The 18106-nt window shown below is 37.5% G+C and overlaps 1 protein-coding gene across 2 annotated transcripts in view; it reads right to left on the bottom strand.

Annotated features, from left to right (window-relative positions):
- Positions 1-429: 429 nt before the first annotated feature.
- PALMD (palmdelphin) overlaps positions 430-18106 on the bottom strand; it is a 47822-nt gene continuing 30145 nt past the window's right edge. Inside the window, exons 4-8 of one of the 2 annotated variants that reach the window (XM_077120152.1) lie at positions 8122-8236; positions 7949-7982; positions 7722-7835; positions 5048-6142; positions 430-793 (exon numbers count right to left, since the gene is read on the bottom strand). In XM_077120152.1, the coding sequence (XP_076976267.1) occupies positions 750-793; positions 5048-6142; positions 7722-7835; positions 7949-7982; positions 8122-8236 (1402 nt within the window). In that variant the 3' untranslated portion in view covers positions 430-749. The remainder of the gene's footprint in view (positions 794-5047; positions 6143-7721; positions 7836-7948; positions 7983-8121; positions 8237-18106) is intronic. The other variant, XM_077120153.1, reaches the window with a different exon arrangement.

Genomic DNA, 18106 nt, shown 5'->3' on the forward strand with positions numbered 1-18106 from the left:
GCTAGATATATTTGTATTCTTTGAGAATATGGGAAATTGGAATGAAACCCTTAGGTCATTTTCAGTTTAGACCATGAGGTTCTTGGCTCAATGAACTGGGTGAAAGAAAGGATGATCATATCAATTATGAGGAATGAACATATCAATTATCATATGTAAAGTTATGTACACTATTAAGATCTCCCCCAAATCTGAGGAGAATTACTGCATGCACATTCTGGTCAGTTTAGGGTTTGCAGTCTCTACTAGGCCAGTTGAATTGTCCTCAACAGGAAGATGGAGTTGTCTTAAAGTCTTATTGATTTGGGATGATACGTTTACTTGTCGAAGTTAAAATCAATATTTCTGCAATGAAGTACAATTTTTCCTATGATCTTTCAGTCTATGTGTTAGCAAAATTACAATGCTAGTTAATGCAATAGAGTCAGGTTATTTTAAATAATTTTATTCTTAATTTTAACAAGCTCTTATTAGAAATGCTTTGGTATTAATACATTAAAAATATGCTAGTCTCCTCCTCTCTCCTCTGAATTGTGTCAAGTCACTGGAAAAGTCAAGCATTTATTCTCCCCAGCCTTTTCAGAATTTGTCACAAATAATGACTACTGCTTATTCACATGACGATATTGGTATATACCATAATACTTTGGATTTCAGAAAAAAAAAAAACAGCAAAGAATATTCAGAAGAGAAATTTGCAACTTTTCTAGGTTTCTTCAACAAAGGATGTTTATATAGGTGTACATTTCTCAGATCACTTTTTTCCCAAGCTTTGCCATTCTTATCCTTAAAGCTGCAAAATAAAAGGGGAAAATATAGACAGTTATAAAAGAAGTCTTAATTTTCACTCTAAATGACCATTTCATAGAATGCAGGAAAGTTTGGAACATACCTCAGATGGTTTTATCCAACAATGTGAGCATTGTTTTAGTAGCACAAAAAGATAGTAGAAATTATAAGCTATGGTTAACTTAGGACAGAAGCAGGTTCAGAGCTAGAAGGAACCTATTTCTTTAAAGATTAGAAAAATTAGTAGAGCAAATACAGTGTTAGTTGAGTAAACATAGGATTTGTGCAGCAATTTCACTATTAACCATAGATTCATTTCTGTAAGTCAATGACCATTTTGTATATATTTCTGAACTATGTACTACTAAAAAATCAAAAAGAATTTGGATTTTTAGAAACTTAAATTCTATATGATGACTGTGTTATGTTTCAACTCATCAAACAGTAATCCTCAGGGGCTCCACCCTGAATGTAGAGTAGCAAAACCACATTTCTTTATGAATGAAACAATGGGAACCAATAACTAAGAGTTGGAGTTATTATAAAATGTGTTTATCAAGATATATATATCTTTATATATGCTTTCAAATGATAAATATTTCTTCTTTGAGCCTCTGCCAGTGCTAATGATATAGTGGGTATAGAAAGCATTTTCTAAAATGGGGGATTAGAATTCATAATACTCCCCTAGGTTTATGGTATTATACACCTAACATTTAGGATCTTGGGGTATAGCTACCTAAGTCATATTCCAAAGTTGAGAGATGCTTTCCAGGCACCGATCATTAAATTAATGTATAATATGACCCAAGAAGCAGCTATTTAAATGATTGCACAATTTTGTTTAATGAAAGAAAAAAAAAGAAAGAAAGGAAACTATACTCTCTCATTTCTCAGTCATATATTAGGTTTCTATTAACAAGGGAAATGACTTATCTCTTAGAAGCACTTTTTCACAAATAACCCACTTATTGAACGGGATCCAAAATTGTAACAGGACAAGAATCATTTTCGTTGTCATTCTATTTATATGAAATACTTTTATTTAAGTGAAGTTAAGTAGCACTTCCCTTGGGACCTTCTGTGTAATGGGTGACTTCTAGTGGCAGGGCCAAGAATATTCCATTGAATTTAGGGGGAGCTGAGAGCATTTCCTGTGTTCATTCCCGAGGAGGAAGATGCCTATTGCTGGGAGATGTTGGATAGTGAACCCTGAGGAGTGGATTGTTCCATGGCAGGAGGTAAAATGATGGCAGAAGGAAAGACTTTGTAGAGTTTCTATTCTTGAATTTCATGGACCCCTATGTTTCCCATTCTAAAAAAGAGAGCAGAGGCAAAGACTCTCTTTACAGACTTTGGAAAGGCCTCTTTGAAGGCAAGGGCACGGTCCTTTTCCTTAGTTACTCCTCACTTCGAGGTTCAGTAAGTCAGGCTGTGGGTGCTGTAGATATCCTGGGTGCTGTGGACATTCAATGATGCTCTTAAAGGACTCATTGTGTGTGGACAGCCTCAGGACTGTCCCGTTTCTTAAGGGAGAAAAAGAAGAGTCCTGGATTGTTAAGAGTCTGCTATACCTTCCTTTCATTTCTTCAGGCCTATGACAAGTAGAGGGTATGGGTTCCAGAGAGCTGTGTGGGGTGAGCAAATACTGGCAACGGGAAGGCCTGTAGGTATAGCAGCTATAAAAACAAGGGTCCTCCAGCTCTCCCTTCCACATCTCCATGCTGTTCCTCTCTGAGCCCTGCCTCCTCTCCTCATAGCAATTCAGACATTTAATTTTGGTTGGTTAAACTTTGTGAAAGGGAGCTTGCCTTCTTGCTTTCAGTGTTCCTTGACTCCTAACGGCTGCCACAGGCTGGCAAGGTCAGTGATAATAGCAGGTGACTCTCAGGTCTGAGGCCTTCCACCTCTTCATCCTGAAATGCTACCAACATCTCTAAGTGGGGAGAAAAAAACTGGGAGTACAAGATTAGGTTGGCGAGGACTACTAGAGAAAGCCAGCTGTCTAGTTGGTGGAGGTAGTAGTGAGCTCCCAGTAAAAACTTGCCAGGTGTGTCTGGCATTGAGCTGTATTTTAGAACCTGAGCAGTTACGCCTACACTAGTAACTAACTTCTCCTGCATTTTTTTTTTTTTTGGTGATGTCTTAACTTATTCAAAGTTTTGACTAAAAAATCTTGATTTTAGATCTCCAAAGTTCACCTTTTTCCATATTTCATCCTCATCTCATGGTCCTTTTTTTAGTCCTCTTTTCATGGTCCTCTTTTTAATTTAATTTTTCTAAATTAAAAATAGCTTTCAGGTAAGTCTTTTATAATAATTTTTATAATAGGAGAAAAGAGACATATTTATTAACTATTATGTTTAACAGAAATATTTATATGTAAAAGGGATCCTACATCATAGAGAAAAGAATTTACTGAAATGGTGGATTTTCAAGTCTCAATAAGCATTTTTTGGGGGGGACCTCAGCCTACCGGTGAAATCATAGTGCATAAGTGGCTGCATGCTTTGTGTGTATGGATGGTTCCTGAAGGAATATGTCAACATAATTGATTGATTTTTAACATCCAGTTATTTAAAAAAGTTCTCAGCACTGTAATCCATTTGCTGAATTAGAAAACAGGAATGTAAAATAATATTATGAGGGGAGACAGGGAATTTTTGAGATTCTATTTGTAAGATGCTTTGATTGATAACATGGAACTTTGTATTGTTACTTTGTCTGGAATAGGTCTTCCTGTTTTCATTATTTTAGCTCAGTGGCACAATTAGTGTTGTCTAGAAATATTAGTCACTTCCTGTCTTTTTCCAGAGAGTAAATGTGTTGACAAGGTTAATGGAGAAGGAATATGGGTGCTCAGCAGGAGCTGGCTAGGGTCCAAGTTAAAAGAAGGGGGAGGGGTTGAAGTGGGTCATGGAACTGCTCTTGGTCCACAGTGCATTTCTCTTTTCCAAGTCTTATGTGTTGATGCTTTTAAAACACATTTAAGGTACAAAGTGTGGCCAGCAAACAAAGCTCATTCTCAAAATGAAATGGAAAGGGATTTTAGTATCTGCAGGTTTCCATTGTGGGACATGCCAATCAGCTCTGATTTAAGAAGATAATATGAACATACACGTGCAAAGAGGCTAGAAATTCTTCAGATGACTAAATTTGTACTTAGGTATGTCTACTTTAGTTAAGATAATGTAAAATGGTTCATTTTATTGCATTATTTGGAGCCTAAGAGTGAATTTGTAGGCACTAAAGGAAGAGACCTTCCTGAATTGTGCCGGTACTGTCACACTCTATGGAATGATCAGGTTCTGTTTATTGGATTGGCTAGGGCTTAACCATTATTGATTTTTAATGAGAATACTTTCGCTGGAGACATTTAAAATTACTATCCCTTTCAAACATCCACACCATGTATGTTTAGGTAAATTGATTTATGTCTTTAGCCAAGATAAGTGTACCTATTCTAATTGATTTGTCAGGTACATATTTATTCTTATAAATGATAAATAGAATAAAACATTCCAGTGATAAAAAGAAATTTAAACTTGATGACTAATCACTTTTGTAGAAAAAAATGTTTAATCTATTTTTCATTCAGTAGGTTATAAAACATTATAGAGAATTGAGAAATGCAAATATATTGAAAATAGAAGAAAGATTGCTAAGCTGAGGAAGACTGCAAAGTTAAATGTTATACATGATATATGGCAAACTAATATTCTATTTTAACATGTAGAAAAATTAAGGAAATAAAGTTAATAAAACTATAGAAAAGTTTAGAGAAACAAGGCATAACAAAGTAGATAAAATATCGCTCCAAAAATAAAATTTGTTTCTTTTTTTCTTGTAAATTTAAGGCAACTTGCTAACTTAGTAGAAAGTTTAAATAATAATGAGCCAGAAACAAGTAGTTACCATCAGATTCTAGTGGCAATAAGATATGATATCGATGACTCAACATTTTAGTGATCCAAATACATTCACATGCAGTTCCATAAGACTGAAGAAGAATTTCAAGTTCTAAGGTAAATCAGCGTAACAGCCAATAAGGCAACAATTGATTTTCATTTTCTTTGAATTTTGAAATGACAATCACCTTACCTATGGTGATAATAATTCAGATCAGCATGATTAAGAAATGTCAGTGTGTATTAGTCTATGAGGTGATCAAAGAAGCTGAAAGCAAGAGAGTTTATTAATATGGAAAGAGACCATCACATGACCAAACAGCAGTGGCATGCCTTGTCATTTTCATTACCTGTTAAAGATGGATCTTCAGTCCCGTCTCCTGCTATCTGAACATCAAGTGGAGAATGGTGGACAGGGTTGCCTAAACGTTCTTCTTGCTCTTTCAGGGATATGGAATTTTTGTGGGGAGATTTATGGTTTGTGTTTTCATGGGGACTAACTTCTGATCTCTTTCTAGGAAGTGGTGTTGGTTTAGCAGGCTGAAAAACCTGACTGCAGGGACCCACGGGATGGTAAGATAGCGTCTCAGCTTCTTCACGTTCTTCCTCGTCCTCATCTATAACAACGAGCTCAGCATGGATGATCCCATCATATCCTGTCAGAAGCTTCTTTTCTTCTGCATTATCATCTGCCTGCTGATACCCCATGAAAATCATTGTCACTGGTTCTGACTCATCCATGTCAGAAGGCAGGGAATGAACAATATTATATCTAACATCTTCCTCATCCTCCTGAAAAGTTGGTGAAGAGCCCTGGGGTTCTGGTTTCCCAACTCTTGCTTCACTGGGGCTCAATCTTGCCTTTGGAGAATGTGCATAGTTGTCTTGCCTTTCACTGGAATCTTTCCAAGGATTCATCAGTCTGTTTTGTGGAGCGTGAAGTGTCTCCTCTGCTTGTTGAATCATTGATCGGGGTTGAGGTATTGGACGAATGGGACTGATATGATTGAAGCTGTTTTCCCTTTCCTCTGAGAGTCCATTGTCCATATTGTGTATGGATTCATTTACATTATTGCCTAATCCATTAGCTTTAATCTTCATCCTTTCTTGAAAGTTTGGTCCAGTGGTTACCTTCTCTCTCTGTGGAGTTGTAGGCCTGCAAAATGGGTTGGCATATACAGGCTCATGATACTCTGTCGGAGATTTAGAGTTTCTCTCAGATGCTTGTCTTAAAAGTTCCTCTACCTCAACTGGGGCCAAGTCGTCAGTGCCATTGTATGTTGCACTGGGATTAGAGCTTACTGCGTATACTGACTTTTGCCCGTCATCATAAACTTTTATTCCTGTGCCTTTAAAGTCATCTGATGGGAGAGGTATTGAAGATAAGACTGTACTTTCTCCAGTCTTCAGATCTTTTTCAACTTTAATTTCCATGGCATACAAAGCTGTCGAGACACAAATTTCATCTTTGATTTCTTTAACGTCTACTCTTGCAAACTAATGTTTATTTTTATATTAGGCGTACCCTTTGTTCTTTTTTTTGGAAACACTGTATTTTTAATATCTGATTTTGTTAATTAATTATATAATGACCAACTCTATAATGATGTGGATTTTAAGTAAGTAGATATGGGAAAGACTGAAGGAGAAAGCTGCTTACAGAAGAGAATCAACTGATAGCTCCAAATAATAAGAATTTTCATTGGGAATCAAAAGATATCTTTTTTTCCAAATAATAAATCTAACAAGACAAATTTAGGCTCTTTTGCATTAGAATGTGTCATACTCTGCAATGCAGTAGGTAAAATGCCTAGCAAAATATATTTCATTAAGTTGCCTTTTTGGTGCCTAGGCCAGTAGCATGCTGAAATTATAGGGAAGTGTTCTAAAGGTTTCACAATGTGTAAATGTAGAACTGGTACTGAAGAGAGAGGGAGAAAGCTAGAGTCATATGCTTTTCCTTTTGCCTTTTGTTTCCTTCAATTTTCACTCCCATCCTCAAGTCGAGGGCCTGCTAAAAATGGAGCAATATTAACTGGACCGAAACAACCGTGGGGAGAACTGGTTGACTTGGTCCAGGAGTGATCCCTATGGCTGGAACTTTAAACCGGCACAGTAATAATAATAGGATTCTGGGCAAAATTACAATGTAGGTAATGTTTGTTTTTCTTGTATCCTGTCACCTCCTGTTTTGAACCCATCTTGCATTTCATAGCTCCTCTATAGCCCAAAGGATAAGCATTCGTTTCCTATACCTGAAATGGCTTTTCCTAGCTACTCAATGAAAAATGGCAGTACCCCTCTTCACACTTTCCCTTTCCCCCTTCTCGGCTTTATTCTTTCCTTTGGCATTTTTGTTCTTTAACACTATGTATTTCATTTATTTATCTTTTTGTTTTTAATCTCCTCCCTAGAATGTTGGCTCCGTGAGGGCAGGGATTTTTGCTGTTTTATTCACTACTGCATTCTTAGGTCTAGAACTGTGGCTGGCACATAGTAGATGCTCATTAAAATATTTGTTGGATGAATGAATGAATGACCACAGTCTGCAGATAAAGAGTAGCTTCTCCTTCCACTCTATAATTCAAAGGTTTCCTCTCTGCCCCCAAAATGAAACTTTATTTCTCCAGGGGCATGGAAATTCTTTTCACATGGGTGTAAATATTCCCTAACCTTTCCAAGGGGAATATTTTCATTTTTAAAGAGAATATTGATAGACAAAAAGAATATCTACTAGCTGGAATTGTTGGGAGAGATGTTTTTAAGCAGGGGAGCTTAAGAGTCCCTTGCCTCATTCAGGCAATTCTTCTCCCACTCCATACCTAGTTTGTGAGGGAATAAAATACACAGGATACACACTAAGTCCATTATCCCTATCTATGCAAGTGACTCACATACTTCATGGAGCTGTAAAATGGGATCATTGCTCACGCTGGAAGCCTGGGATATCATAGCAAGTTGTTGCTATTTGACACGGTAAAATCTGAAATTAAGGATCTGCCATTAAGCAGATTTCTTATATACCTTTTCTATTTTGTTCATGATCTTCCAGTCCTTCGTTTCTTTCCTTTCTTAACCTGGAAGGTATGTAGGATTTTGGAAGGTCAGGGATATTGGCATAGATGTCTTCAATTGACTCTGTAAAGTTAATGTTAATTCAAAATAAATTTAGAATATATTTACAACGGGAAAACCTTCAGTGGGCTTATTGAAGCATTTAATTGGACATAAAAACGTACTCAAAAACATACCTCCTGATGTTTCTTCCTTTTCCACCTTCACGGACTGAAAGAGAAAAAGAATTCTCCATGATTAATACAATTTTAAAAAATAAATTCTGAATGTGGATCTACTTTGAAGGGTTATGTAGTGTGTGGACTCACTTTGAGAGGGTATCATTGTTTTAAAGTCAGTCAGCGCTCACCCTTATTATATCTTCAGTTGTCCTCTCAATCAATTTTAGTTTCTTTAAAATTGCCTCTTCATTGGTTGAAATTTGCAGTTCAGCCTTTTCGAGATCTTGAACCTCTTTCTCAAGCCTGGCGACACAAAGTTATGCTTTTTATTGCCTAACACAGCAGACATGTAAAGTTCTCAAATATACCTTCCCCATAAATAAAATATGCTACAATATGGCATATAAATAGCCAGGGACCTTCTAAAAATGTATAATGTAGCACTAAGCATCACACACTTAGGACGCAGAAGATACTTAATACCTGACTTTAACAATTTCAAGTTTTTAATTTTTTTGAACAAAAAATCAGATAAAGCATTTGAGTCTTGTCTCATTTTCTTCCTTGCAAGTACTAAAGTTACTTACAAATGAAACAGAGCAATTTCTTTTACAAAGACCTTAAGCTTAAAGGCGAATGCAAAGAAATAGTACATTTGTTGATTTTCTGTCGTTTACCAATATTTCCTATCCAAGTCACCAGGCAAATTATTTGGAAAAAAAATGATAATTATTAAATTTTCTTTAATAATCATACCTATTTAACTCTTAAGACTTCTGCATATCCTAACATTGAAAATGACACTTCTACAGTTTTCTAAAAAGTTGAGCTATATTATAGTGAGCAGGTAAAGAGATGGACAAAATCTAGTATAAAAGCCTCAACCACTGCTGTTTATAGAGACTACATTTTCTGGAAAAAAAAAAACTGGCACAGATGGCCTGACAAGGGTCAGCAGAGCTTATGGGGACAAAGAGACAGTCCTTGCTTTATCTTCTTACACAGAAATATGGTGATGCTAAGAAGACATGTATGTGAAAACATGGCTGATGTCAGAAGTAAATGTTGCTATGGTATAATTATGAAAGGTTTTCTATAACGTGCTACGTTTCTTTCTTCTTTCATCCCTGTACCACATTGCCCTTAATTCGATATGCATGCCAGAGGCAGTCTGCACCAGTCTTTGGTAGGGAAAAAAGATTCAAAGCATTACTACAAGCAGCTCCTGGGTCTCGGGATCCGATTTCGACTCAAATGGACCTGGATTAGAATTTGGTTCATTTGCCAACATCCTGTGCAACCTGGACAACTCACCAGAGCTTATTAAATCTCTTTGTCTCCCTTCATTTAAAAATACTTATTTAGCATCTACTTTGTACCAGGCCTTCTTCTATGTGCTGGGCCTATGAAAGTGAACAAAACAAAGTTCCTGCCTTCCAGGAATTTACATTCTAGAGGGAGGACACTAGGAAAGTATAATACAATGCACAAATACAAGTTAGCAAACTTTACTGTAAAAAGCCTAGATAGTGAATATTTTAGCTTTTTGTGGGCCAAATATGGTCTTCTTTTGTTTTTTTTTTTAACAATGCCTTAAAACTGTAGAAAGTATTTCCAGTTCATGGGTTGTACAAAAAGAAAATAATTTGTCAACCCCTGCATTAATAGTTATAAATTATATATAAATGACAAATTATATAATATAAATTTTATACCTATACAAACTATATATCTTTATGAAGACAATATTTTTCTATGAACATGGTAAGATGAGGAGAATGCTGAGAGTGGACACCAATTTGCGTCAAACAGTCAAAGAAGTCTTCTCTGGTGGTGCCATTTGAGCAGAGACATGAAGGAAGGAAGGCAGTGATATATATGGGTTTTGGGGGAATGTATTTTTAGAGAAAAGGAAAAGCAGCTCTGAAGGTTATAAGAGTATGCTGGAGGAAATAAAAAAGCCAGATGTCCTGGAGCAGACGGAGTAAGGAGGTGAGTGGTGAGAAATGAAGTAAGAGAGGAGGCAGGCGTCCAGATTTCGAAAGACCTGGTAACCTGGCAAGGTCTTTGGGAAGCCATTGGGAGTTTTGAGCAGAGAAGCAACATGCTGTGACTCGAGATTAAAAGAATTATGTTGACTGTTGTGTTGTGAATAGACTGGAGAGGACAAACTTGAAGATCACTTACAATAATCCAACTGAAAGACAAGAGGGCTCAATCAGGGTGGTTGTCGGTAGAGGCTGAGAAATGGCTAGGTTCCGGGGATATTTAAAAGGAAGAGCTGCCAAGATTTGTGGACGGGGTCACATGTGGGGTGTGAGAGAAAGACTTGTGGAAGAATGATCCCAAAGTTTGTGGCCTGAATAATTGGAAAAATGGGGTTGCAATTGGCTGAACGGAAATCTGGGAGACAGTAGGAAAGAGATTAACAGGATGTGTTAAATTTGAGATAGTCAAGTGGTGATATAGAGAAGGTTGTTGGATATTAAAAACCCCAAAAAAGTAATTGGTTTGTAGATATAAATTTGGGAGTTGGGATTTGTAGCCACGGGAATGGATGATATTTGCTAGACTGTGTGAAAGGTAGATTAAAAATTCCAAAGACTAAACCTTGGGGCAATTCAACACTTAGACATCTGGTCAATGCTAACTACTTGGTAGGGTTTTATTTAGTAAGGAGTAAAAGATAGAGTGGGCACTCAGTAAAGGGCTAGAGCTCTCAGTTTGCCTGGACAATGACATCTCAGGGAATTAGGAAATGAGCTATTATTTGTAGTTGTTCCCTCTGTAAAAAGAGCCATGGATAAATGTAATGATATAATGATTCTCATGAATGTCTTTAGAATAATATAAGAACATGAGGTCGAAAGCCTGCCAACCTCAGTAAGGTCTTTAATTCTTTAATGGCTGCTACGTCTTTAATGACATTGCAATGTCTGCTAATGAATGTTTTCAAAAGTTTTCACCTGCGTGAAAACTGTGTTAATCTGAGTCTAGAGTCAAATGACAGATGACATATCAGTGAAAACTGCATGAACACAAACAACCACCTTCTATTCTGTATCACTTAGTTCCAGCCAACTCTTGATTAAACAGAACAATAAGGAAACACCTTGGTGCTAGTTTCTTAGAATCACAAACTTCTGACAGGAGATGCTTACTGATGTACAGCTTTTCTTAAAATGTCCGCTTCAATACAGAGCTTGATTTCTCATTTTTATATGTTGGTTTGATACTTCCGTATGTTATTTATTGACAACATAAATATCATTAAGAGTGAAATGTTAGAGATTTCTTATTTAAAAAAAAAAAAACCTCCTGAAAGATCAGAACGCCAGTGGAAGTGGTGAGAGACCTAGAAAATGGTCACTAAAAGTAAGGAACTAGATTCTCTCCACCTCAATGCCCTCCCCTCCCCAACTCTCCACTTTTGTTAGAACTCAGAGAAGGCTCTAAGGGAGCTCAGCACTGGAGAGAGAGGAAGTCTGACAATCTTCACACAAGATAATGCACCAAGATTTTGAGGATTGACTATTCTTAAGGAAATGGAAACAAAAATTGCAACTGGTGGGTGGGGACTACCTTTGATTATCTAGCACAGTCGTTCTCAACTGGGGGCGGTTTTGTTCCCTGGTGAACATTTGACAATGTCTGGAGACACTTGGTTGACACATCTTAGAAGGCCAAGGATGCTGCTAAACATTCTACAATGCACAGAACAGTCCCTCGTACCAAGAATTACTTGCTCCAAAATGCCAATAGTAACAAGGATGAGAAACTCTGGGCATCGAAAACAATGCCTGGTAGAGAAGAGGTGTTTGAGAGATGCCTTTTAAAGGATTTGTTTGTATCCATCTCTCTGATATTTTAACTTTTTCCTCATTGTTTCTTACCCTTCTAAAATACGTCTTCTATTAGCCGTAATATAGAATCAACACTTACTATTTGTTGAATAAAATTTGATCATCCTTATTTCTATTTAAAATTAGCATTTGAATTAACTTGATTTCCAAGTCTCTTTCTCTCTGTATGTATGTATTATTTATCTATCTAATCATCTATTTTTTTTTCCTTGCTCAGTGACCATTGATAGTTAAGAAGCTGCTCCACCTGATTTCAAACTCAAAAATAAATCCAAGGCTTAAATTGGGGACTTATATCTAATCCCTTTCCAAAAGTAGTTGGGTGGGGAAAGAAGAATATAAAAATATAAATGAAGTATCATGGAAATATATATGTATGTATATATACACACACACATACACATATATGTATATAGATATCTATGTAGATATACATACACAAGTATGGGGTGCATATATGCACATACAGATGTATACAGGTATTTATCTATTTCCATATGTATACTTAATTTTTTTTTTTTACATCAAAAAACGTTTGGGAGGTCATTGGAGGAGAACACTCTAGCCTTCACCTGCTTATCTCTCAGCTGATGGGTTGGAATTGCCATAAGTGCTGCCATTCCCATTTTTAGAAGGTATCGCTTTTCAGAATGGGAATCGAGCTCCTAAAAAGGCTGATTCAGTTTGGAGAGGAACAGTGGAAGAGAAAGGGAGCTATCTTCTTAGGTGCCTCCTGGGCTGTGAGGCGGGGCCTGATGGATGAGTTAGTACATCTCACAATTTCTGAGAGATGGTGGGCAGGCATCATGTGTCAATTTAGATCAGCAGAGTACATGAGGAAGGATTTGTAATGTGGTCCATTATTGGAAACTTTCTTTTCCTTGCCTATCAGCTGGGGGAGAAAAAAGGTTATTTGCAATAGCTCCCTAGCTAAAAGCAGGTAGCGTTCATTTAATGCCCTGTTTCGAGGAGTAACCTCCCTTAATCATCAGGAGCTGATATCCCCCATCCAATTACAACCTGCAATTTATTTTTTGTCTTAGAAAAAGGACAGCACATAAATGCTGGATGTACCAAGAAGAGGTTATTTCAGAAGGCAATTTTTCTTCCGGTAAGGGTTCATTTATCTCTTCCACTTTTTGGTGGAGTTAACAAGGACTAACAACCTGATGAAGTCTGCCTTTTGGGGCCAAAATGACCGGAATTTAGAAAAGGAGGAAAAAAAACAAAACAAAACAAAGCAAATTCAAAAGCTTACATCCTATTTTCTAGCACTTAACTTGTTTGCAATTATTACAACAACGTTTTACATGTATTGAGCATTTCCCTTGTACCAGGCACTGGTACATATAACCAGGGGTGATATGGCCTTGTAGCCCCTGTCACAGGGAAAGCTGTGTGTTCCATCTGATGGATGGGCAAGCCGCACATCTGGAAGAGCCAGTGTCCCCGGTCACACGGCAGGCTGGGCAGGACAGAATTTGAAATCAGATCTCTGCCTGCAGAGCCCAAGTAATTAATTTCTTTCCAATTAGCCACGGGGGGAACAGAACTTTAAGAAATGGACTCGTGTGGACTTAGAAACAGCACGCATTTTGCTCAGCAGTAGTAAAGGATTTCTTTTTTGCCTCTAATGATAAACATAGTTAAGATTCAAATCCTTGCTGGGGTCCACAGACGTAACGAAAACGTTGACCCATTACACATAAAGATAATATGTGTTAGGGTTAGATTATTATACTGGGAATTCTTCTGTTCAGTGGGTGAGTTAGTCTGACCAGGATTCATGTCTGGGCCTTATTATTATTATTATTATTATTTTGGCTGTGTGACTTTGGTTCTTGGTAGACGTTCCTAGGACAGTCTCTTTCAAAGAATCCAGGGCTTCCCAAGCTTTCTAGTGAGACTTTCTTTGCCTGGACACTACACTGTTGCTCAAAGTAGTTGAAACTTTAGGTCTGAGATATAAATCTGGCTAATGTAATAGGACTCTACTGCATTTTGAATGTAATCACCAATGGTATCTTTGAGATTAAATTTATAACTGGCTTTTATACATTTGAAATGTTATACATTTTGAAAAGATGGCTGAATTACTTGCATCTTGTTAGGCTAAGCTGTCTTAATAAAAGTCAGGACTACACACAAAGTTCATACCTGCCGGTCGTTCCTCTGGGATAGCCAGAGTCAGCAGACTTAGACCCAAGCTGTGCCACCACTGACGTACCTCTGAGATCAGCTAAACACGCAGAAGTTAAATGAAGAAGGGGACTTGTAGGCTCTCAGAACGTTTTTGCCACCAATTGAATTCTGCCTTGTGTGGTGAGCAATTGTAACCCTTGGGTTGGAGATTCTCTTTTCTTCCCCACTGAATTTTGGGAGAACAGGTGGTGACTGGTGTTTTATCTACATTTTGCGAGTTTTTGTATGAGGGTCATTTGTTTAGGGGAAGAAAAGACTCTCCTCATCCCCAGCCCTACTGTGAAACCAGAAAGTGAGCCCATATCAGAGCTAACAGGCTTGGCCTAATTATTTAACTGCTTGAAACCTTGGGTTCTCATTTGGGGATAACAATAGCATCCAGAAAGGATTGTTTTAAGGAGACAAATGAGAAAATGCTTATAGGCACCTAACACAGGGCTTGAACCAGAGCTGTTCCTCAATGGATATTAGTTGCCCCTTTCCCTTTCTCGGTCTGCTAGGGAGAACAGGTCCATCTGTGATAATACCAGTGGAAGAGAAAAATCTACCCTGCCTATTTGGGAATTTGATCTTCAACTTTAATTTCAATGATTCTAGAGCAAGCATAGCTTCAGGGGCACAGCTATTATTGAAAATACTCTTCTAGACAGAAAACTGCAACAGTCCTCCAGCATTCTTAGAATTGCCATAATTTTTACGGGGCCGTGTCTATTTAATCAATGTTGGCAGAAAGAACAGCTAGTCTGGTGTGACAACATGCAATTTCCCCTCCCACATCCATTCCTCCTGTTCCTTTCAGAAATAGGACTCTGAGTTTAAGGTGTCTCTCTGGCTACCCTGCCATACATTACATTTGCTGGTCTCCTTTCCATTTAGATAGTCCCATGTGACTAAATTCTGGCCTACTGGATACTAGCAGAACTGACCTGTGCAACTCTCAGGTCATACCCTTAAAATAGAGCTGCTTGCCCTCTATTTATCTTTCCCTTCCTGCGATGGAATGCGGATGCGGAGGCAGTGAGCTAGCTTTGACCAAACAGCCAAGGGCATCTCCTGGGGGTGGGCTGGGGCGAGGTAAGGGGTAGCAAAGCAACAAGACAGAAGGAAACTGGGTCCCTGCAGACCCTCCTGCAACATTTGCTGCTGTTCTCCTCATCAGTCAGTTAGGATTTTCACGTGTGTGTAAGAAATTAAACTTTCTAAAATCAATATGCTAACTGTCATATAACCTTATGTGGGATGAATCTCAGTGTAACAGATTTGATGAGATTATTTGTGATTTTTTTTTCATTGATTTGCAGAATTGCTCATTAGTCGCTTGTATTTCAGGTAGTTACAGAGCAAAACAAAAATAAGTCTTTTCTTCTAGTGGTTAATGAATTTATATGCTTCTAAATTATATTTTAAATCTGACATGGTTTAGGTTGACATTAGCTAGCTAATATTTAATAGCTAAGGTTTGAAATAAAAAAGGAAAGATCCTCAGTTTTTCTTAAACCATAGCTCATATAAATATAGCTAAATATTCTTTAATATATTCATAGCTAAATATATAGCTCTGGAAACCTAGTGGACACTATGAGTACAAAGAGTTGATGACTTTAGCCAGGTAATCTTTTTTATTTTTTTTTGCATGGGCAGGCACCAGGAATCGAACCTGAGTTCTGTGGTCACACTGAGTCACTGTGGCCCACCCTAGCCAGAAATCTTGATTGCAGTGTAATAGTCATATGTAAGGAGAAGATAAGTTATTACCAATGGTGGGAGGGTGGTTAAAGATAATTTGTATTGATAGATAATTTGGCCAATGGCAATACCAAACCATATTTTCTCTATACAATTCAGAGTATGTGAGCCTAGAAGGTGAGTCGTTTTGCTTGCTTGCTTTATGTTTTGAAGTTGGGGCCTGATAAATTTCATTAAAAATTTAACAAAAGTTCATTAAGCAGCTACTACATGTCAGACATGTTTTATTCTCTAAATGGAAATAAAAATATATAAAAAAGATGAGAATACTTTTATGCACAGACATGTAGGTAAGAGCAAAAATTGCCTTAGAATCAGCTGTGCCAAAGGGCATGTGTGTAACAATCACATGCTACAGGAGAGTGTGCCAGAGAATTAAAGGGCATTTGGAGTACAGCGAATACTGTTTCCCCTGAGCCAGATCTGTTGCCTCTAATCCTGAGCATTTAAGACTAGGACAAGCAATATAACGTAGCAGCTTCAAGATAGCTAGAAGCAGCCAGCCAGCCCAGCAGTGACATCTGCACCGATATTGGGAACACAGCAGATGTTTAGAAAAGATGAATAATTTATAGTTACAAGAGAACAGCTTTTGCATGGGTGAATCTCATCTCCTAATATAACTCTGTAAATATTAACAATTATCTTATGGGCAAACAATACTACCATGATTTAAAACTGCTGTAAAGGCAGATAATATTAGAAGAAGGGTTTAATAGAAAAGCAAAACCTCTTGAACAGAATAATATGTCAGAAGTTAAGGGTTTCATTTGTCATGAAAGATAAGAAGCCAAACTAGTATTCAAAATCACCCACTGTCATGTGCAGGTTACAAATAGAGTTTTCAAATGAGTGCATACCTAAGAGGTATGGACAATTGGTTAGTTTGGACCTTTTTAAATGCTCTGGCAGGAGAGAAGCTGAGTGGATAGTGATTTTTCATGACAGCCTGTAGTGAAACTTATAGTACATGCCAAATAGTTAATAAGAGTTAAATAAATGCAATGATAATTCAATTTGATCTCCACCCAGATGACATGAGTCTAACCAAGTGAACTTTAACTACATGGCAAGTTAACTGAAGATGTGATTATCCATGATTTTAGGAACTTTGTGCTTTTAAAAATAAGTCTTAGAGAAAAAAAAAATTCTAGTGACTCAAGTACTTGTAACCATGTAATGAAATGACGGATTATATTCAAAGATGTATACAGCCATTGACTCTCTCCATTCAGAAATCACTGGCATTGTGCCTTGTAACCTTTAACATTTATCCCTAACAGTATGTAGAGCATTCACTATATTTTCTGCTTTCTATCCACTTCATTTTTGCTCTGCTTCTAGTGTTCATTGTTCATACTAGATACCAAGAACAAGAACAGGACTCAATTATTTGAAGACCAATAAATGTAAATTCCAGCTGTCATGTGACATTAAATGACAAACATGGACCCTTTAATCTTGGGTGGTCTAACTGGACTAACAGATCAATTTGCCTTATGGAAGACCATTGCAAGTGACGGGGGCTGAAGTTTTCTGAACTGGTAACACTAGTCATAGGGAACTCTCTTGGGGAATGGGGAAACTTAGGCTCAAGGGCAGCACAGATCCTTTCTCTAACACAGTGAGTCTCTGCCCTTGAACATTCTCTCCTTGTGACTAAGACCTGGGTGATGGATCACTGAAACTGCCTCCCCTCCCATTTCTGGATTGTTCCGTTCTGCCTTTGTTCTTTCTTTGCTTATGGCAACACGGCCAAAGATCTATGACATTTCTGCTAATGGCCTTACCTTCGTGTTTCTAGGTATGGAATATCTTTTTGAATGAGAGAACCAATGGAAAAGCACTTTGAAAAGTTAAAGGATCGAAAGAGATAAGCACAAATAAAATTGCGCTTTGGGAAGTTTATGATTCTGGAATCTCCTCCAGAAGGTCAAAAGAATTATAGGTAGCAGATTCATTGACATGGATCAAGAAGCGAGGTGAGGCATAGTGGAAAGGGCTGGGAGTCAGAAAGACCTGTGTGATTCACGGCTCAACTGTTAGCAGACTTCTAGCCTTTCTGAACCGTGTTGTTATGTGTAAAATCAGGCTAGTTAGACTTCCCTCAGAGAGTTGTCATTCTCAGAATAATGCTTAGCACATAATAAGTACTTCATAAAGGATAGCTGTCATTATTGAATTTATGTGGAGTGTAGGAGATCCGTGGAAGTTATTCTAATCTACCTTTTAGCCTATCAGCATACATGTGTGTGTGAGGTTGCTCCCGGACAGTTAGCATTTAATCCTATTGCTGCTTACATAACTTACAAATAGATTATATTGTCAGCCATGAGCAAGAGAGAATGGTAGTGGATAAGGA

The sequence above is a fragment of the Tamandua tetradactyla genome, chromosome 11 (assembly GCF_023851605.1).
Source record: "Tamandua tetradactyla isolate mTamTet1 chromosome 11, mTamTet1.pri, whole genome shotgun sequence".
Classification (NCBI taxonomy): domain Eukaryota; kingdom Metazoa; phylum Chordata; class Mammalia; order Pilosa; family Myrmecophagidae; genus Tamandua; species Tamandua tetradactyla.